The 22,415-nt window shown below is 35.9% G+C and overlaps 1 protein-coding gene across 2 annotated transcripts in view; it reads left to right on the forward strand.

Annotated features, from left to right (window-relative positions):
* Positions 1-22,415, forward strand: part of LOC128027718 (TBC1 domain family member 9B-like) — a 25,733-nt gene continuing 3,318 nt past the window's right edge. Inside the window, exons 1-22 of one of the 2 annotated variants that reach the window (XM_052615540.1) lie at positions 1-261; positions 1,801-1,911; positions 2,303-2,421; positions 5,631-5,859; positions 6,831-7,089; positions 7,308-7,515; positions 7,738-7,917; positions 9,741-9,908; positions 10,378-10,528; positions 12,198-12,412; positions 12,828-12,945; positions 13,034-13,236; positions 13,512-13,594; positions 16,819-16,948; positions 17,038-17,136; positions 18,391-18,459; positions 18,918-19,158; positions 20,372-20,437; positions 20,857-20,928; positions 21,329-21,379; positions 21,667-21,726; positions 21,813-21,910. In XM_052615540.1, the coding sequence (XP_052471500.1) occupies positions 144-261; positions 1,801-1,911; positions 2,303-2,421; positions 5,631-5,859; positions 6,831-7,089; positions 7,308-7,515; positions 7,738-7,917; positions 9,741-9,908; positions 10,378-10,528; positions 12,198-12,412; positions 12,828-12,945; positions 13,034-13,236; positions 13,512-13,594; positions 16,819-16,948; positions 17,038-17,136; positions 18,391-18,459; positions 18,918-19,158; positions 20,372-20,437; positions 20,857-20,928; positions 21,329-21,379; positions 21,667-21,726; positions 21,813-21,910 (3,048 nt within the window). In that variant the 5' untranslated portion in view covers positions 1-143. The remainder of the gene's footprint in view (positions 262-1,800; positions 1,912-2,302; positions 2,422-5,630; positions 5,860-6,830; positions 7,090-7,307; positions 7,516-7,737; positions 7,918-9,740; positions 9,909-10,377; positions 10,529-12,197; positions 12,413-12,827; positions 12,946-13,033; positions 13,237-13,511; positions 13,595-16,818; positions 16,949-17,037; positions 17,137-18,390; positions 18,460-18,917; positions 19,159-20,371; positions 20,438-20,856; positions 20,929-21,328; positions 21,380-21,666; positions 21,727-21,812; positions 21,911-22,415) is intronic. The other variant, XM_052615542.1, reaches the window with a different exon arrangement.

Here is a 22,415-nt window from a genome sequence, read left to right on the forward strand (position 1 = left end):
GCCATTTTGGCTCCACGGTGGCTGGTTTCGCTGCAGTGAGTTGGGCGGCTCACGCAGACCAACGTCAGCTGAGTCCCGTCCATTCTGGCATGAATAGAACTCACACATTTACCGCATCTAGAGAGTGAGAGTCCCCTGAAGCCATGTGGATTACCCCGGAGGAGGTGTTACTGGCCAACGCGCTGTGGGTGAGCGAGCGGGCGAATCCGTACTTCATCCTGCAGCGGAGGAAGGGACACGGGCGCGGAGGAGGCATCACGGGTACGAGCGAGGTGTTACCCTAAATATGAACGATCAGGGCCCGTGTGTATGATATGACACATCACTCATGCATCATGAAGTATAGTTTATCAAGACATTTATACTTTCTGCTAAATCATAATAACGGAATAATATGTAGGTGTGTTTGTTTTGGTCGCATCTCTTCACTGATGCTGACTGTGTTTGCGTCATCTGTTTATGTGACACATCTATGAGATAATAGTTTATATATGCCGTAAGTGTAACATTTAAGTATATTTATACGTTTGTGGTTTATAAAGTGTTTGGTTTAATGCAATTTCTTTCTAATTTTAAGAAACAGTAATAAATAAGTGACATATGGTTAAAATGATTTAACATTTCTACGTGCCTGTTATAAAACACACTGATAGCAGATTTGCCCTTTTTTATCTTAAATTGTAATAACTGTTTACTGTTACCTTTTAGATACTATCATCCTTTGATTTTGTATTTTTTTTTGTATACTATTTCCCTGAATTAGTATGTTAATATATCATGGACAAATAGCGCGCGTGAGTATATCTATCTATCTATCTATCTATCTATCTATCTATCTATCTATCTATCTATCTATCTATCTATCTATCTATCTATCTGTGTGTGTGTGTGTGTGTGTGTGTATATATATATATATATATATATATATATATATATATATATATATATATATATATATATATATATATATATATATATATAGTGTTGTCAAATCAATTAATCGCAGCAAAAATAAATTTACATATAATACAGTATTTATGAACAGTTATGTAAACACAAACTTTTATATTTGATACAATTAATCACGATTAATCGATGTGACAGCACTAATACATGGATAGATACCACGAAAGTAGAAAAAATTATTATTAATAAACATTGTGTGTTTTGTGTGTCATGACAATATATTACTTTATCATCTTATATTATTCCTGCCTGGGAGAGATGTTCATGTGCGTTTTCCATAGCAACTACAAAAACAAACAACAGACAAAAACAGTCACTTTTTAAGACAAGTGGCTCACATGACGGCAGAATGATTGCATTCACCCCTGAACTCCACTATAAACTCGATTATGTTGAGAAGGCTTGAACATTGCCCTGTTGTTTTTAGGAAGTTACAACATACGGGTGTTTTGTCATACTTCAGTGAGTCTCTCATTTGGTGTGATTTGTGTTAATGTCATGTGTGTGTGATACTTAACACATAACACATTACACATCCCAACAACAAGAAGCCAGTTCGTGTTTATATCTCTGTCAGAATCACACATTAACTGATCATGTGGCCGCTGTCGGAGGAAGTCAAGATGTGTCTTACATGTCTTACATTCCTCTCTCACACTCGACGGTTTATCTGGTGAATATGTGTGCATGTCAGCAATGAGAACTGAAGGAACTACTGTGCTCTGGCGCCTGTTATCGACTAAGACGTTTTTTTTTCTTGTTTGTCTTCATACCACATGTGGATGTGACCTGTGAACTTCTCTCTCTCTCTCTCTCTCTCTCTCTCTCTCTCAGGTTTGCTGGTGGGTACGTTGGATGTGGTGTTGGACTCGAGTGCTCGCGTGGCTCCGTACAGGATCCTGCACCAGACGGGAGAATCACAGATCTTCTGGAATATTGCTTGTGGTCCGTATTTAAGTCTGTAGAACATCATTTGATATCTGGGGCCGAAATGTGCTCAAAATATGGATGTGCACGCATGCTTAGTATGCAGACATCCCAGCAATGATGTAAAAGCAACAACTGCATGGTTTTAGTTTCAAAATATTTAATTAGTCTGCGCTTGCTTGATTTATAATATTATATATTATATAAGTATTTGATGGAAATCTGGAGAGTGAATGCTGTGTTGAGTCACATTGGCTGGATCTCCTGTGTAAACCTCATCTGACCTTTAAAAAGACGCCCTAAATTTGAGTGACATATTAAAGGCTCTGAGACAATTAATTCTGGTGTCTGTGTGTGTCTGTGTGTGTGTGTGTGTGTGTGTGTGTGTGTGTGTGTGTTTGTGTCTCAGGCTCGTCTCGTAAGGAGATCACTGAACACTGGGATTGGCTCGAGACAAACCTACTGCAGACTCTTTCCATCTTTGACAACGACGATGACATTACCACCTTCGTCAAGGGCAAAATACAGGTGCGATTAGATTGGATTTAGAAGTAGAGACAGATTAAAACGATCTTTACTGATAGTTAATTAAAGTAGCGATAGTACAATAGCTTAATCTATGTCTAAATGTTACTCTGAATAAGTATTAGAACTCTCTCTTGCTTTTTGTTTATTGCTAGTTGGGAGAAATGGGAATATTGGTTGTACTTGAATTTTTGAGATAGAATATGAGACTCATACTGGAGTTTGAGGCAAAGTAAACTGTATATATGTATATATATATATATATATATATATATATATATATATATATATATATATATATATATATATATATATATATATATATATTAGGGGTGTAACGGTACACAAAAATCCCGGTTCGGTGCGTACCTCAGTTTTAAACTCACGGTTCGGTTCATTTTCGGTACAGTAAGGGAAAGAAATGCAAACATTAAACTGCAGGTTGTTTATTACTATAAACTTTTTTTTTTTTTTACAATTTGTTTACACTTTTTTTAAAATACTTTTTAATAAAATGTATATAAAATAAAAAAAGGATAAGAAATAAAATACTGGTGCAAAGTTCTCCACTAAATAAAATACTCTCAGTCTCAAACCAATATCATATAATAAAATATAATGAAAAATATAAATAAATAACTGTGATTACAGTGCAGCATTACCAATCCCAGCTTGTAGGCATGCTCATATTTAAAATAAATACATAACTTTTCCAAAGTGTAAAGTGCAGCATCAACAGTTTCAGTTTTTAGACCTGCTCATATTTCGTTATTGCGTTGGACCGATCGTAATTAAGAGCAAAGGTCTGTTTAAATGCCGACGGGAGCTGCGTTTGAATTACGGTCGTTTTTTTCTAGTTGTAGTAATGTTCACACTAGCGTGATGCATTTGAAAGCCTTAGGCCGGTGACACACTGGCATATTGCACCTGTCAAACATAGTCTATTTTGCCGTCAATACTGTTGATGTTGTCCTTTATCAGTAGGCTTTATATTATTGCTTAACATGAAGTATAGATATTGTTGTCATGAAGACAAGGTCCTGGTCTGTTGGCGGTCTCCCTCTATGTCACCTACAGTAATAGCAGCAGCACGCCAGCTGCGTCAGGCATGATTCTGGTGTGTAAAGACACAGAAAAGCCGTCACGCAAAAGTTTGGAAACATTACTATTATTATTTTTAATGTTTTTGAAAGAAGTTTCTTCTGCTCATCAAGCCTGCATTTATTTGATCAAAAATACAGAAAAAACAGTAATATTGTGAAATATTATTACAACTTACAATAATAGTTTTCTATTTGAATATACTTAAAAAAAAAAAAAAAATTATTCCTGTGATGCAAAGCTGAATTTTCAGCATCATTACTCCAGCCTTCAGTGTCACATGTAACATCCAGTCGATCACATGATCATTTAGAAATAATTCTAATATTCTGATTTATTATGAGTGTTGGAAACAGTTCTGCTGTCTAATATATTTGATGAATAAAAGCTTAAAAAGAACTGCAATTATAAAAAAAAAAAAAAAATTCTAATAATATATATTCTAATAATATATTTTCTTTACTATCACTTTTTGTTAGTATTTAATTACTGACCAGTAGTGTATATTTTTATTACAAAAGATTGATATTTAAATTAGATTTTTACTTTTTATTCATCAAAGTATCCTAAAAAAGTATCACATGTTCTGAAAAAATATTAAGCAGCAGAACTGTTTCCAACTTTGATAATGAATCATCATATTAGAATGATTTCTAAAGGATCATGTGATAATGATCCTAAAAATTCAGCTTTGCATCACAGAAAGAAATGATAATTTAAAGTATAATAAATTTAAAAACAATTATTTTAAATTGTAATAATATATCACAATATTACATTTTTTTTCTCTGTATTTTTGATCAAATAAATGCAGGCTTGATGAGCAGAAGAAACTTCTTTCAAAAACATAAAAAATGGTAATGTTTCCAAACTTTTGGTCCCTACTGTGTGTATATATATATATATATATATATATATATATATATATATATATATATATATATATATATATATATATATATATATATATATATATATATATATATATATATATATATATATATAATAAATAATAATATATATGTATAATATATAATATAATATAATATATATATATATATATATATATATATATATATATATATATATATATATATATATATATATATATATATATATAATAATAAACTAAAACTGCCAGTAGGTGGTGGTAAATGTCTTAATGATTAAGTCATCGAGACATTGATTCATTTATTTGATTCTTTCAAATGGCTCATTCATGGATTTCAAATGGCTCATCAAATGGATTCATTCAGGAGTGAAGTAAATGGTTCTTTATGAATGGTTCATTGAATCATTAGGCTTGTTCGACTTAAATTAAATTAAAATTTAAAAATTTAATTTATAGACGCAATTTGTAGACGCTTTTATGCAGATTCAGGCTATCAATTTTTACATATCATGTGAAGACTTGAAGCAGATCTTCATCATCAGACCGATCGGTGTTTGACATCAAAATACCGCAAGAGCTTTGAAAGCAGACGACCCCTTGTGCTTCTGAATCACTCTTGCGGTACTTTGATGTCATACACCGATCGGTCTGAGCAGCGCAGTTTTGAACAAAAACTTGTTCAAAAGTTTTAAATTAAATTAATACTTTCAAGGGTTAGTTCACCCGAGAATGAAAATGTGTCCATCTTCTACTCAACATCAAAGCATTCAAGGTGAATGTGACTTTCCTCTTTCACAATAATCCAATCAAAGTTATATAAAAATATTGTCCTTGCTCTTCCAAGCCTTTCAATGGGGGTAAGATGGTGTTTGTTGTCAGCTGGTCAGAAGACGTGAAATAAAGTGTGCGCATCTGTAATAAAACATCCCTCACATGTCTCCGAGGGTAAATAAATTCTTGGGTGAACTAGCCCTTTAAGCAAGGGAACATTACATTGATCAAAAGTTACAGTAATGCTTTTCATAATATTAAAAATATATATATATTTCAAATAAATGCTGTTTTGAACTTTATATTTATCAAAGAATCCTGAAAAAATGCAAATGAAGAAAAACAATATTTTAATATTAATCCAGAATTGGTAAGCAGAAAATACTTCTTACAAAAACCTAAAGAAAAATCTCAATAACGCCAAACTTCAACTTGTTGTTCTTCAAAGGGCATCATTGCTGAAGAGAATAAAAGTGGCAAACCTCAGGAAGACGAGGATCCCGGGAAGTTCCGTGAAGCCGAGCTGAAGATGAGGAAGTTGTTCGGAATGCCGGAGGAAGAGAAGCTGGTGAACTATTACCCCTGCAGCTACTGGAAGGGCAGAGTCCCGCGGCAGGGCTGGATCTACCTGTCCGTAAATCACCTCTGCTTCTACTCCTTTCTGCTGGGAAAAGAGGGTGAGAAACTCGCATAGTTGATGCATACTTCAAAATGTACTGTGGAACTAAATTTGTACAACAAAAGAAAATAGAACGCAACTAGAACCACAACAAACAAGCGTAATTTTTTTTATGTGTTTTTTTATTTATTTTTATACAAGTTAAAAAAAAGAAATCCTTGTTTGTATTTATATTTTTTACTTTTTGTAGAAAAATAAAATATATATGTATGTGTAATAAAATAAAAACAACATGCATTTTGTATTATATCTTTTTGTAAAATAATAAAGATTTTGCAGATACTGTAAAGTGTATGTAAAATTTGGACCACATTTGTGTGTAATGTGTGTGTGTGTGTGTGTATGTGTGTATATATATATATATATATATATATATATATATATATATATATATATATGTATATATGTATATATATATATATATATATATATATATATATATATATATATATATATATATATATATATATATATATAGTATATGTATTTAACAAAAGCTTATATTTAATAGTATTAACAAGCAAAAATAGATATTATATAGCATTGAGTTGTGCAGCCCTAGTTGAAATTATTAAAAAGCTTTTGTTACACCATTCTTCTTTCCAGATAATTAAGTATATTCACATGAAATTTATATGAGTCGAAATCTTTTTATAATGTGCAAAGAAAAAGATCATGTAGTCATACAAGAGACAAGTAGCACAGGGATGACATTGGTCTCTTTACAGCAAATTATTCAACTACATTATGTCAAGACTGACCAATCAGAATTAAGTATTTTGGGGAACTGTTTAATGACGTCATTTTGGATGCTCTGTGAAAAGGGCTCTGTTTCTTATTAAATTAAGTGTGTTATTTAGTTAGTGGGAAATTGTGTTTGCATGCTTCTTTTCTTCCACCATGCTTAATGAAATCTGTTCTTCCTTACTAAATCTTTTTCATCTTTATTATCTTCTCCTGTGCCTGTAGTTTCGCTGGTGGTGCAGTGGACGGACGTCACGCAGTTGGACAAGAACGCCACGCTGGTTTTCCCCGAGAGCATCCGCGTGAGCACGCGCGGCACCGAGCACTTCTTCTCCATGTTCCTCAACATCAACGAGACCTTCAAACTGATGGAGCAGCTGGCCAACATCGCCATGAGACAGCTGCTGGACAACGAGAGCTTCTCCGCCGATCGCTCGCTCCCCAAACCCTGCAAGACCCTGAAAAACGTCTCTGCGCTCAAGAGGTGAGCACGTGATTCTGCTCTGAAGAGATGACGTGTGCATGTTTGACCAGGTCTTAGATGAGTCTTGAATTTCATTGTATAAACAGAACGTGGTTTTATTTTGTGTAATGTACTTTTTTAAGGGGTCTGTTTACGTAAATAGATGTTGGTTAATAACTTTAAGTAGCTAAACCGTTTCTACCATCACTACAAGTTGAGCTTCTTTTCACATGCTTTAGGGACTTAGACGCACGTGCGAAGAACGAGCGGTACAGAGCGCTGTTCCGGCTCACACAGGATGAGCGTTTGGATGGGCACACCGGCTGTACGCTCTGGACGCCGTTCGCTAAGATGCATGTCATCGGTCAGATGTTTGTTTCTAATAACTACATCTGCTTTGCCAGTCGAGAGGAAGATCTGTGTCAACTTATCATTCCACTGAGAGAGGTGAATGCACATACACACACACACTGTCCCTGAAGCATGTTTCATTAGACTGTGCTGGTTTAACCCTGTGAGAGAACTTTTTTGTATTCAGTTAACTCTTCAGCTAACTCTCTGGCATAGCGTTAAGCACAAACAACCAACTAAACACACACACATACATACACATATAGTTAGTTACAACAGCTTGACGGTCACTTGCTATCTCTCATTTTCTCTGTGTAGGTGACTATAGTGGAGAAAGCGGACAGTAGCAGTGTTTTGCCGAGTCCACTGTCGATCAGCACTAAAAACAAGATGACCTTCCTGTTTGCCAACCTCAAAGACCGTGACTTCCTGGTACAGCGCATCTCTGATTTCCTGCAACGCACGCCTGACAGGCCATGTGGTCTTAACACTCAGTCTGTGAGTAAGAATGGATCAGAATTGTATTGTATTAAACAATTTTTCAAGAAGTCAAAAATACAGTAAGAACAGTAATATTGTTAAATATTACTACAATTTAAAGGCACAATATGTTAACTAGAGGTCACATTTTCAAACAATAACAAAGGCAAAGCTCGATGACACAATGAAGGAGAGTGGATTGATGGGGGACGTCATTTAAGAACTCTAAAAAAACTCCTCTTATACTCAGTAAAGCTGTCTATGCACTGTTTGATGAATGAATCTCGTACATGCTGCATGCATTATACGTACATCTGCACTTGATGATTTATGATGACAGAATTCACAAGAGAGCAGAAGCACGTGCATTGAACAAAGAAACTCTGGTGTTTCAGCGATGACTCATCTGAACGCCTCTGATTGGCCACTGTGTTCATAAGCTCAACAGACTCATGTGTGATTGGTTATGACGCGCAACGCTGTAAAAACCTGTAAAAAGAATCATGGTGCAACAGTCGAGCAGGTCTAAATTTAATGCTGCAGTCAACACTTTTCATTTAAGTTTCATTTTATTTGCGACAGCCATGATGGATTTAGTTTAACTGTGAAGCAGTGTTTTTGTCCATGTGTGTTGCCATAATTTCTAAAAGCGGAAACTGAGAGAGCACATATTGCATCATAGATAAGCGACAATGAACCGGGACGAGACATTACTTAAAACTGAAGTTTCTCTGGATTTACAAATAATGTATGTACACATGTTCCTTCGGAAATCATTCTGATATTCTAATTGGGTGCTCAAGAAACATTTCTGATTATTATCAATGTTGAAAACGGTTCTGTTTTGTGGAAACAGTGTTAGATTTTATTTTTCATGATTCTTTGTTAAATAGAAAGTTGAAAGCAGCATTTGTCTGAAATGGAGAGCTGTTATAAAACGATTTACCTAAAATGTATTTGCTGTCAAGTTTAATCAGTTTAATGTATCCTTGCTGAATAAAAGTATTAATTTAGTGAAAAAACAAAAGTGTTAGTGACCGTAAACTTATTAGCTAGAGTATTTACTTTTTCATGCTTAAAGACTGTAGTGTAACTCGTTTCCACTAGTGTTAATTTTGTCAGATATTTTTAATTTAGTCTTAAGGCCCGTTCACACCAAGAACGATAACTATAAAGATAACTATAAAGATAACTATAAAGATAACGATATTAGAGTCCACACCAGCGAACGATATTGTCTGTGTATGCGAAGCGGACGTGCGACTGCTGCTTTAAATTCTCGAGCTCATTACAGCAGGATTGATTCTGATTGGTTGGCAATGTTTTTATCGTTCATCAGGGAAAAAAATAGTTCTGAAAGTGATTCCTACAATATCGTTTCTCTGTGCCTTTATCGTTATAGTTGTAGTGTGGACTCTGCTATTCTTTAATATTGAGAACGATTTTTAGAATTATATCTTTATCGTTATCTTTATAGTTATCGTGCTTGGTGTGAACGGGCCTTTAGTCTTATTCCTGTGTCAAATGTAACTTTTAGTTTTTAGAATATTTAGTCACTTTTCCTGGTTTTAGTTTTAATCGACTAAATGTCTGAGAATTTTAGTCTAATTTTAGTCAGTCAAAATGTTTAGTCTCCACCTTTTAAAACAGGTCTTTTAACTGCATTTTATTCTTATCTTTTTTCATCAACAATATTGCAGGTTCATGTAGTCTCAATTATTGTGTTAATGATTAATTTATGACCTTATTATTGTCTCGCCAAACACTCGTTTTCCTCAGATGAAAAAACCTTGTTGACAAGCATTTTTCGTCATAGTTTCCACATTTGTCATTGCTTCCAGGAGAATCCCAGCCCGAGTACGCCGCCCTCTCTGCCCCCGTCCCCTCCTGTCCTGGGGCTCGGAGAGACGCCCCAAAACCAACACTACAGCCCCAGTCTGCCCACAGCCAAGAAGGGCCTACTGCAAATCTACCAGCAGGACGTCCCGGAGGAGCTGGGGCCCAAAGTGGTGAGATATAACCCCTCTCACATCTGTCAGCCCTCATGTGAAGTGGTTAAAACAATTATGCATGAAATGATTTTAAAGTCATTCTATCTGATCATTACACATCTATGCAGCAATTTAACGTGTTCTTGCTGGATAAAAGTGAGGTTTTTTTTAAACAAACAAACAAGAACTTTCTGACAGAAACAAGAGTTATTATTGTTAATTAAAAAAAAGATATAATTAAAATACTGAAAAGAGTAAATAAAATTTTCACACACAAAAAAAATATATATATAAAAAAAAGAAAATTGCTAACATTTTAACTGAAATTAAAGTGAAAACTGAAACAATAACAAAACTATAATAACATATCAATGATAGTAATATAACAAATCTCCAAAATTTTGAACGAACAGAAAATGCCCTTTAATCTATCACTACTATGTATGACATCAGTAGTTTGGTGTTTCATTGGTTGTATTTTGAACAGACGAGAGAGAAGATGAAAGAAGAATCATGGAACATCCATTTCTTTGAGTTTGGCCGGGGAGTGTGTATGTACCGCACATCTAAGACCAGAGAGCTGGTTCTGAACGGGATACCAGAGAGTCTGCGAGGAGAACTGTGGCTGCTGTTCTCAGGTAATGAGTCCAACTGCAACGAATCAAAGTGTGCATGCTTGGATTGGAATACTAGTATACTGCAATCAGCACAGTACATTATGCATACTGCTTAAAGATTTGTGTTTTAAAAAGTGTATGCAATGCACAACAGTCATTTTCAAACAGAAGTTTGGTACAAAGTGTTTTACTTGGGTGACCATATATTAGTTTTTCAAAAAGAGGACGAGAAGGGTGGAGGGCCGGGGAGTGGCTGGTTGGTGATTTAAAGTAATGCGGAAAGCACCCAAAGTAGTGCAATCTCAAATATCAAAACTCAAAATATGTAATTTCCATACCTAATATACATATTTTACAGTCACTGTTCATAAACGCAGATAATGCATTGATCATAAATGCAGCTAAAAAGCTTCCTACCAGTGGCCCTCCTTCACAAAACTTAAAATTTAGCACAGTTTTATACTTACCTATACCATACCAAAAAAAAAAAAAAAAAAAAAACACAGACTTGACAACCCAGCATCAAACACGAGCTGCAGGCGTCAGATTTGGCTGATCGGGTGTTGAGAGGAGAGGTGACTGACAGACCATGCTGGAGGATTTGGTGCTCAAAAGATCCTGAGCTCATTAACAAATATCTGATCTTCTTTTACACAGAGGATCTTGAAGGCCGAATCCAAAGTGAAAGTGAACAGTGAGAAAAGAAAAAAGAAAAAGAAAGAAAAAGCCAAATCCCGGGCATTTAGGCCAATTTGGAAATCCTGGCCGGACACAATTTTTTTTAGGTCCAAAAAGAGGACATGTCCAGGAAAAAGAGGATGTATGGTCACCCCTAGTTTTGTGCAATTACAATTTTTATTAATATTTTGTATTCAGTCGTTTTTAAGATGTTTTATTGGCAAGGTTCACATATTGGTAATTTTACTTATTTGTAAAATGCGTTAGATGATTTTAGAATTTTTTTTTTATCAGATCACAGAGGTCGTACATATATACAGTTTTTATTTCTATATTTTGACTTAAAATTTACATTTTAATAATTTTGTAAGATTATTTTTATTAGTTAAAAAATATATACATTTAAAAGTTATTTCAATAAACAACTATTTCTTTTAACTGTTTTAGTAATTTCAACTCAAATTTATAAAATTGTATTTAGTTGTCGTGGCAGTATTTCTTTAAACTATTTTTTATCTACCTTTTTGTAACTTTATTTTATTTCATTTTTTTTATTTCAATTAAGAAAAAAATGTATATCTATTTTTTTAACTATCAGTCACAAAACTGGTACTACAGTCCAGTCACATGGTTGTTTTGTTTGTTGGTTCTTTTTTTTTTTTTATAAAATTTGAGTTTGTTCAGATTCATTTGTCACATTGTAAGTGTATTTATTTATTCGGAAGGGACCATGCATATTTTCATCTGCAGTCCCTTGCAGGTCACCAAAAAAAAAAAAAAAAAGATCCTGCACATTTGTATTTATATTTAGTTTTTTATTTATATCCTGCATATTTTGGCAAATGCATTACATCATTTGGGTATGCATTGCATAAAGAACATTAGTGTACTGTGCACAGTTAACATGAGTATTAGTATGCTTGTCCACACGTGTGTGTTCTGCATGTGTGTGACCGTCATGTTTACACATCTCACACGCTGCGGTTCTCATGGAGAATTTCCCTTTTTTCAGGTGCCCAGAACGAGATGGCCACACACACAGGTTACTATGCCAGTTTGGTTGAGCAGGCGATTGGTAAATATACTCTAGCGACTGAAGAGATTGAGAGAGACCTGCACCGCTCCATGCCTGAACATCACGCCTTCCAGAACGAGATGGGCATCGCTGCCCTGAGACGTGTCCTGACTGCCTACGCTTACAGAAACCCTAGCATCGGATACTGCCAGGTACACACACACACACACACACACACACACACCAGTCTGATGTATTTCTAGATTTGAAATCATATTATAAAATCAAAAGAATCACAACGAGAATTGCTTAGGCCTATAAGCTTGTCTTGTTGACAGAAGAAGCCAAAAAAAATAACAACAACAACATTTATATATAGTATATTGTGTGTATGTATATATGTGTGTGGGAGGAATCTTGTTTTTTTGTGTGACTTTTTTTTTTTCCTTGCATATTTATGACGTTGTTTTGCAATCTGTGCATGATAAGTGCATTATGTAAATGCATAATCTCAGATTTGAGTGCTTCCTGGTTTGAGACCAGCAGAGCTCTGGAACATTGTCTGTCTGTGGAGAAGTGATATGAGAGCTGCTGGCTAACATTGCTTTGCTTCATCTCTCTCTTCAGGCGATGAACATCGTTACGTCCGTGTTGTTGTTGTATTGTACTGAAGAGGAGGCGTTCTGGCTGCTTGTGGCGCTGTGTGAACGGATGCTGCCTGACTATTACAACACTAGAGTTGTAGGTCAGTCACGCAGATATAAGCACACGATGAAAGTTGTAACCAGTCAGATGTGACTTTCTGCTCACCGGTGTTTTCTGATCTGTGTCAGGAGCGCTGGTGGACCAGGGCGTGTTTGAGGAGCTCACCCGCGAGTGTTTGCCGCTGTTGTATGAGCACATGCAGGATTTGGGTGTCATCTCCACCATCTCTCTGTCCTGGTTCCTCACTCTCTTCTTGTCCGTCATGCCTTTCGACAGTGCGGTGCTGCTGGTCGACTGCTTCTTCTACGAGGGCATTAAAGTCATTTTCCAGGTGTGGATTATCAGATGCTGCGTCAGATACTGATGAAGTTTCTGAGGGATTTCATGCATGCAACATTTGGACAATTTTGCCCACTTAACATTCACAGCACAAGTTTTCAGCGTGCAAGCAGCAGATGTTAATTTGGTGTGATTATTAAGTGCGCCCGCCTGGGCCAGACCTGTATGTCATCTTACATTGCACGCAGTTGCTGATCAACTGTGATTTGTGTGATTTGATTGATTTGATCGCCATGTGAGTAACAAGTGTCCGTCACTCTTCTCTAGGTGGCATTAGCTGTCCTACATGCAAACATGGATCAGCTGCTGTCCTGTTCAGATGAGGGAGAGGCCATGACTATTCTGGGCAGGTGAGTGTGGCTAATACAACTTCATATAGTTCACTGTTTTCAAGACGACTAAAGAGTGAATGCAATATGATGCCAATATTCATATAACAGTTTTGAGTTATTAGATGACATTTGCATGAATCAGTTCTTCTTTTAGATTCAGTTTTAACCCTATAAAACCGATTGTATGATCTTCGATACACAAATAAAGTCTTCAAATGATCAAAACCTTGCTGAAAAACACTTATACACACAATCTACAATACTACATGCCTTCTGTAATCTGATTGATAGTTAAGTTTAGAACATTTACCAGACTGAAGAAATATAGCTTTACTTTATTATCCAAACATCATAAAAAAAAATATAAAAAAAGTGAGTATCCGATATAATCATCAGGCTTTCGGGAAAAGTTTATTTGTTCATCTCTGTCATCATTGTATTGCTTTGTATTATGTTTTGATCATCAGACTAAGCATCTTACTAAGACACATTATTGGAGATATTGAGTCATGACTGATATTTATATCATTTATCTGTTATAAAGATCTCATTGATTTAGATTAAAAGCATCAGAAATGCATCTTACTTTTTGGTCGCATAAATATCAGCATATGCAATTTCAGTATTTATTTTGCTAATTTTGGGTCTGTGAATAAGATTGAGCTGTTTTTTTTTTCTACATATTCCCTCTATATCATACTGAGCCATAAAACCTTAATGGGTCAGATATGACTTTAGGCTTTGCATGTTTAAGATTTCTGATCCCCTTTCTACTATGGAGCCAAAAGAGTATCAATAAAGATAAATGCACACACTACATTCACATATGCACACACAGGATTCATACATGCACACACATGATTCATAAATACACACACAGGATACACAAATGTGCACAAAATTTACAAATGCACACACAAAATTTAAAAAGCACAGAAGATTCACAAATGCATACCAAATTCAGAAATGCACACAAAATTCAGAAATACACACACAATTCAGAAATGCAAACAACATTTACAAATGCACTCAAGATTCACAAATGCACAGAACAAGATTCAGAAATGTATTTCTGATGCACACACACATATATCTTGATTTATAAACTGCTTGCGGTCTGTGAACTTCACTGCATTTGTGTGTGAATTTTGAGACTCCTCTGACTTGGCTCGACACACAAATGCCTTTTTTTTTTAAACAGGGAATGATCAGCAACCAATCAGATATCTCCCTTCTTTTAGCCAATCACAAGAACGCACCCCACGTGGGGGATTGTTTACTTATAAGCCAATCACATGAACGCGTTCACACAGCGCGATATACCTGTGGTGCGGCATATTATAGCCTACTTATTTATGAAATTGTATGAAAATACAGATGTTTAGATTACAATTCAGGTTTATTTTTTATAATTTTTTTACAAAATATAAATTTTAAAATGTCTCAATACATATAGCCCAGACTGTGACTGCAGAAAAAAAGTTAACCATGGATTCATAAATTTCATTTTATTGAAATATTTTAATGAAAGTAAAAAAAAGGAAAAAGTTTACACCTTTTAAAATATTTAAATATATCTAAATATTATTTTGGATGCAATATAGAAGTCACTTTAATTATAATATTCGGTCCCTACATCCCTAAGAGAGAGTCAGTGGTCTGCTGCGAGAGGAAAGTGACTCTCCGGCTGCGCAAAGTGAGTTGATCGCTGCGTGAGGAAAGGGAATAGTTAGTTCAACTTTGCTGGGTGAGGAAAGTGAATCGTTCGCTGAGGAAAGTGAGTCGCTCGCTGCGTGAGGAAATTGAGTCGTTCGCTGCGTGACTCGTGAGGAGAGTGAATCGTTCGATGAGGAAAGTGAGTCATTCGCTGCAAGAGGAAAGTGACTCTCCGGCTGCGGAAAGTGATGCTGAGTCCCAATTCGCCTACTTATACTACGACCTAAAAGTATGTACTTTTTTTGTGAGGAAAAAGTACATACTTTTGAGTGTGTAGCAAAAGAGTATGCACGTTCTGGGACATACTTCGATGACGTCATGCAACGTGAACGACAACGTGTTTGCCTAGTTATGCACACCACAACTGTTAAAGTTTCATTCATTCTTTATGTCCAGTAAAATTTTATTTACTATTCCCATCTTTTTTTCTCATCGTTTTTTTTTCACAATACATTTTACAATGTGTTCTTCTACCAAGTTGAGGAGTGAAGAAGCAGGGCTGCGTCGTCGTAGAACCAAACGCAGGTCGTTTTTGAGGCGACTGGTTCTGACGTTCATGTGCAATGTGTGTAACGAAATAAAATATAACTTTAATTAGGGTTAAACATTTGAATTCTTACACTTAAAAGCTGAGGGCGCATCTCCGCTGCTGCACCCGGCTGCCATGTTTACATCACCGCAAAGCTCCTCCCTCCCGTACGCAATGGGTTGTGGGCAATATTAGCACTTAGAGTGTGCATTGATCTGAACCGGAAATAGTAGACCATCCGGGTATCTTTGGAATACTCTTTTCAACATACTACGATTTAGGATGTACTAATTCTAGTTTCGCATACTATTTAGGATGGATAGTATGCGAATTGGGACTCAGCATGAGTCTCCTGCTGCGCAAAGTGGGTGTCCGGCTGCGTGAGGTAAGTGAGTCGTTCGCTGCGTGAAGAAAGCGAGTTGTTCGCTGAGGAAAGTGAGTCGTTCGCTGATTGGCTTATAAGTAAACAATCCCCCACGTGGGGTGCATTCTTGTGATTGGCTCAAACAAGGGAGATATCTGATTGGTTGCAGATCATTCCCTGTGTAAAAAAAAGGCATTTGTGTGTCTTGCCAAGTCAGAGGAGTCTCAAAATTCACACACAAATGCAGTGAAGTTCAAAGACCGCAAGCAGTTTGTAAATCAATATATATGTGTGTGTGCATCAGAAATACATTTCTGAATCTTGTCCTGTGCATTTGTGAATCTTGAGTGCATTTGTAAATGTTGTTTGCATTTCTGAATTGTGTGTGTATTTCTGGATTTTGTGTGCATTTCTGAATTGTGTATGCATTTGTGAATCTTCTGTGCTTTTTAAATTTTGTGTGTGCACTTGTGAATTTTGTGCGCATTTGTGTATCCTGTGTGTGCATATGTGAATGTAGTGTGTGCATTTATCTTTATTGATACTCTTTTGGCTCCATATTCTACTGTCCAAGCTATGTGAAGATGCACTAAATAAGGTTTGCACTCTAATATCTGTTTCTCGATCCTTCAGATATTTGGATAATGTTGTAAATAAGCAGACCGTTTCTTCACCTATTCCCCACCTTCATGCCCTGTTGACCAGTGGCAACAACCCTCCACCTGAGATCGATGTCTTTGAGCTCATTAAAGCGTCCTATGAGGTGAGGGGGCGGAGCAAGAGGGACCTAGAGGAGCACCAATGCCAGTATGGTCCTTTTTAACTGCGTACATTGTTTTTATCTAATTGTAGAAATTTGGTAGCTTGCGTGCTGATGTCATCGAGCAGATGAGGTTCAAACAAAGGTTAAAGGTCATACAGTCACTAGAAGACACAGCCAAGAGGAGTGTGGTAAGTGTGTGTTCATCAAGGTCCTATTTCTAGGGATGCACCGAATGTACGGCAACTGAGATTAAGGCAGAATACGTGAAAGTACCGAACAATGACGTGATTTGATCAAATAGCAGCCAGCGCAGAGTGAGAGGTGCACACTCTTTATAATGCTGCACACATGTCTGCAGTGTGGAAATATTTAAAACTATCTGAGAAAGATGCAAAAATCAGTTTTATAAAACGGATTGCTCCGGTCCTTGATTCTGATTGGCTGAGTCTCGTTCCAAGATGTTGTAAATTACACTACAAATATTCACCTTTGTTTACTTCTGTGTGTAGCTCGGCAACCACTTTTTTGGAACCAAAAACGGTTTCTGAGGAGCTACATTGTTTGGTGGAAGAATACTGTTTTTTATTTATATCATTACACTTTATTTGCTACATATATGGAATAACCATTTTATAAAAGCAATAAGCCCTGTGAAGCCGTGGTTTACAGTGAATTTATAACAGCTAAGGGTGTTTTAGGCACTCATTTATAAATCTGCTGTTGTCAACAAAAAGAAGCACTGAGGTCTTCCTGCGTGTTTCTGCCAAAATAAAAGTTGGGGAAAAGCATGGAAAGTTGGGAAACTCCATCGACATTCATAAATGTTAGTATTGTAATTTTACTGTTATTGTAATTTCTGTAGAATAAAATAAAAAGACGATAATGATAATAATCGTTACAATAGCTCTGTTTATACAATATACAATAATTTATACAATAGCTCATTTATTATAACATTCAGACGTAGTGTTCAACTGGGATCTGTTATATTTTCTAATGCTTTAAAAGAAGGCTGCTTTTAATTGTTCAGTAAAAATAAATAAAAAATAAATGCATGCCTGATTCAAGATGGGGGTCTGATGGCCAAAAAACATTATTTTACTAATTTAATAATTTTAAGTTTAATTGTGCTTTCTTGGTATAATGTCTGCTAGAATGTTAAAAATGTTCAGTGTTAAATGTTTTTTAAATTGTTGTTTTGTAATTGATTTTTTTCTTTGAAAAGCAAGATAAAACATTAAAAAGCACATTTTGGCTATTTATTTTTATGCCAAAATACATGAGGGAAAAACTCGAAAAACCATGTTCGGTAATCGCCCTTTGGCCCAGTGGGTCAATTTGTTCAGCTTGAGGCAAGAATTTTCATTTTGGTGCATCCCTACTTATTTCACAATTCTAAATCTCTTCACGTGATCATTTATGCTTTATTGTGTAATATTTAGGTTAGATCGATCATGACCGAGTCCGCTTTCAGTATTGAGGAGTTGGAAGAATTGTATGTTCTTTTTAAGGTAAGATAAATGCATAATTTTTTTGTTGTTGTTTATTTAGTTTTTCTTTTTAAGTATTTAAGTATTTTTATTATATATGTATTTATTAATATTAAATACTGTATTATTATTTTTTATTATTATTATTATTATTGTTGTCATTATTACATATTTTAGTTTTTTATATTTATTTATTATTTTATTTATCTATCTATCTATCTATAAAGATGGAAATGTAATTAAAATTGTCTAAATATTAAATAACCATGTGGTAATGCTTTTTTTAATGAACCAGTGGTTAAATATTTTACAGAAAGGTGCTTTTCATTTGGTGATTTTCTTGAAGCAGTCTAATTGGATGATTGTAAAGATGTATGATTTTGTCGTATATGTCTTTGGTAACTACTGTCATGCCATGCATCTCTAGATATAGTTTGTGAAATTGTGTGAATGCTAGGGTATTTCTGTGTCTGTTCCAGGCGAAGCACATCATGAGTTGTTACTGGGGAGCGAGCAGCACCGCGGCGGAGCGGCACGACCCGAGTCTGCCGTATCTGGAGCAGTATCGCATCGACAGCGGCCAGTTCACTCAGCTCTTCTCCGCTCTGGCGCCCTGGAGCTGTGGCCTTCACACCAACACGCTCTCCGGGCGACTCTTCCGCCTGCTCGACCAAAACAAAGACTCTCTCATCAACTTCAAAGAGTTTGTCACCGGACTCAGTGAGTGGATGCATCTACACCACAGCTTGTAGACCGATCGAGTCAGAGTTTGAGTCATGTGAAAGCTGTTACAGCTTCAGATAAGAGCCCAGCAGTCGGAGACCTCAAAAGCCTCTTCATAGGGTTCAGTTCAACCACGGAAATGGGTCATTGGGAAGTAAAGAAATTTTTTTGCATCACACACTCAATACTGAAAGCGTTCTGTGTGGTAAAGTTCAATTACGATGTCACCGTTCTGTGAAACATTGTTAAAATTTAAAATAATAATTTTCTACTTGAATATATGATAAGATGTGCTTTATTCTAGTGACCAAAGCTGAATTTTCAGCATCATTACTCTATTCTGTTTAATTCAATTCAAGTTTTTTTGTATTATGCTTTTTACGATACAAATCATTGCAAAGCAACTTTACAGAAAATTACGTTTCTACAATATTTAGTAGTAGTTTATAAGTGGTGATTGTCAGTTTATGTGCATATGAATTTTTCAGAAAAATTAATACAAGACGTAGTCAACCAGATGATGAACATTATTAACAGCAATTATTATATGATTATATGATATACTCCAGTCTTCAGTGTCACATGATCCTTCAGAAATCATTTGAATATGATGATTTGCTTCTCAAGACACTTTTTTTTTCCAGGATTATTAAAATAAACATAAATTCAGTATTCAAAAGAACAGTATTTATTCTAATTAGAAGAATCAACATTTTGTAACATAAATGTCTTTATGGTCACTTTAATGCATTGCTATTTACTTTTGGTAAATAATAGTATCAATTTCTCAAAAAAAAAGAAAAAAAAAAAAGATGAAAACGGACTGATCCCTAAATTTTGAACGATAGTGTGTGTGTTATGTTTTGGTAAATATAAATATTGCTGTTTATTATTATGCATTTATTGTTATATTGGTGCGTGTGAATGAAAATGTTGTAATAGCGTTCTGTTCATATGGTTACAAAGAGTCAAAAATTGATTTAAATTATATTATACTTATATTAAACATCTTGAATCTACTTTGCAACACTTTTTGGTGGAAATGGTATATTAGAAATATACTTATAGAAAAAAGAAGGTTGAATTATTGAGGGATAATTTAAGTTAGTCTGCATGTATTGTGTAACAACAACTTCAAGGAAAGAAATAACAGTTCTAAGCTTCTCAACATCATCATCATAACAGTTTTTGGTTTGTTTTCGTCTCTCAGGTGGAATGTGTCATGGAGATATGACGGAAAAACTCAAACTCCTCTACAGACTTCACCTGCCTCCTGGTATGTTCACGGTCACAGAGACTTTACTAAACAGGCCATGGAAAGAGAGGAACCGTGTAAGCAGAAAGAGAAATACGAAGTAGTTTTCTGAGGAACACTGTTAGTGTTTTCATTAGTATGAAGGAACTGTGTGTGAGCGACATTAGTGAACAGCAGACATGAGCATATTGTGAGGAAACCAAATCGCTACTCTCAGCAAACACTCTGTGAATGTGTGTGTGTGTGTGTGTGTGTGTGTGTGTGTGAGGTTTATCAAAGTGAGAAAGTGGCCGTTCTGTTGTTTTGGATTGTGTGTGTTAGGAAGATTGTAGAGAAGATTAGACCAAGATGTTTATTTTTGTCTGTTTGTGAAGAGGGTGTGTTACAGCATATCACTGATATATTCGTTCATTTCTTGGTTCTCGTCTCTCTCTCTGAAGCATTGTGTCCAGAAGAGGCAGAGTCAGCGCTGGAGGCCGCGCAGTTCTTCACTGACGATGACATGCCACAGGGTACAATAATGAGACACCTTTACTACCTAAACAACAACATGCTTTGGAGGGCTGAATTACAGCACTACTGATAGAGCTTCACTTGTTTTGAACTCCTTCAGCAGTATATGAGAGAATATTCAATTAATTCCAAACAAATCCGGACATATTGAACTGTTATTAATACTTTCTTTTAGTTTTCTGTTTATTTGTATTGAACTTCTGTGATCTCCCTGCGTGTGCCTGAGGATGGTTTGGTCCAGGCTTACTGGCTGATAACTAATTATTAATCTTCTTCACTCTTTATTTTCCTCATTTGATGTCTCCCCCCCCCCCCCCCCATTTTCTCTTTTAACTCTTAACACTTTCTTTCTTTCTCTCCTTCTCTCTCTGTCTCTCTCTCTCTTTCTCATCTGATCAGATCCTCCCTTCCTGTCTCATATGGACTTCCTGGCACAGGAAGTGACCTCAGGTTTGTGTCTGTCTGTCATGTCGAGTGCGCTCTCTGGTGTTTTTGGCCGTAAGATGATGCTGTCAGTAAAGTTTTTTCTTCTTCTTCACTAACTCTGTTGGTTCTGGTGTTTTCCAGTCTTTTTTCACCATCTGACTTTTTACCTGATATCATCTTGTGGGGTTCTTTTCATTTTTAACCATGGGTTTGATGTCACGAAACGTTTATGGTGAACTCTTTTAAAAGGATAATGGCTAAATGGCATGACGATGTCAGTGTTTATTAACGCAGCATTAATGTCATAACAGGTGAGGAGCTGAAGGAGGCAGGAGATGCATTAGCGGCCGCAGACACCGATGAGAGAAAAGGTGATAATACTTGGCTTTTGATGACTCCATTAAGGAATCTGTTAAATCCGGTTACTTCTTTAATGGCAATGTCGTATGTTTTTCAGAGGAGAAGCCAAAGGACTATAAGTACTATCTGAGAATGTGGGCCAAAGAAAAAGAGCCAAAGAAGGAGAGCATCAAAGATCTGCCTCGGATGAATCAGGTGACCAATGTTCACTAATCTCGCTCTCATTTGTTGGGAAAGAAATGTAGGCTAGTGTAGGTTCACATTGCAACTGAATGTGGCCTCACACCCACATATTTTAATTACAATCATATCATATCAGTATAGTATTGCAGTTAGGGCTGCACGATGTGTCGTTTAAGCATCGATATCGCGATGTACGAATCCATGATAGTCACATCCCAGGATGTGCGATGTAGGTTGTCATAGTTGATCCTTTATTCATTAAATGTACGGGCCAGTATGGGCTGCTCCCCGGCCCTTGACGAATGTGATTTGCGGATTAATTGCACAGCTTAACCATCATAGAGTGAAGGTTTTGACAGGGCAGAGAGAGAGAGAGAGCATATTAATCAATATTAATTGATTAATATGTGCGAGGGAGAGAGAGCAAGACATCGCTAGTGTTGATTTTAGACGGTCTCTCTCTCTCTCTCTCTCTCTCTCTCTCTCTCTCTCTCTCTCTCTCGCTCTTTCTCACGCT

This window comes from Carassius gibelio, chromosome A14 (genome assembly GCF_023724105.1).
Source record: "Carassius gibelio isolate Cgi1373 ecotype wild population from Czech Republic chromosome A14, carGib1.2-hapl.c, whole genome shotgun sequence".
NCBI lineage: Eukaryota > Metazoa > Chordata > Actinopteri > Cypriniformes > Cyprinidae > Carassius > Carassius gibelio.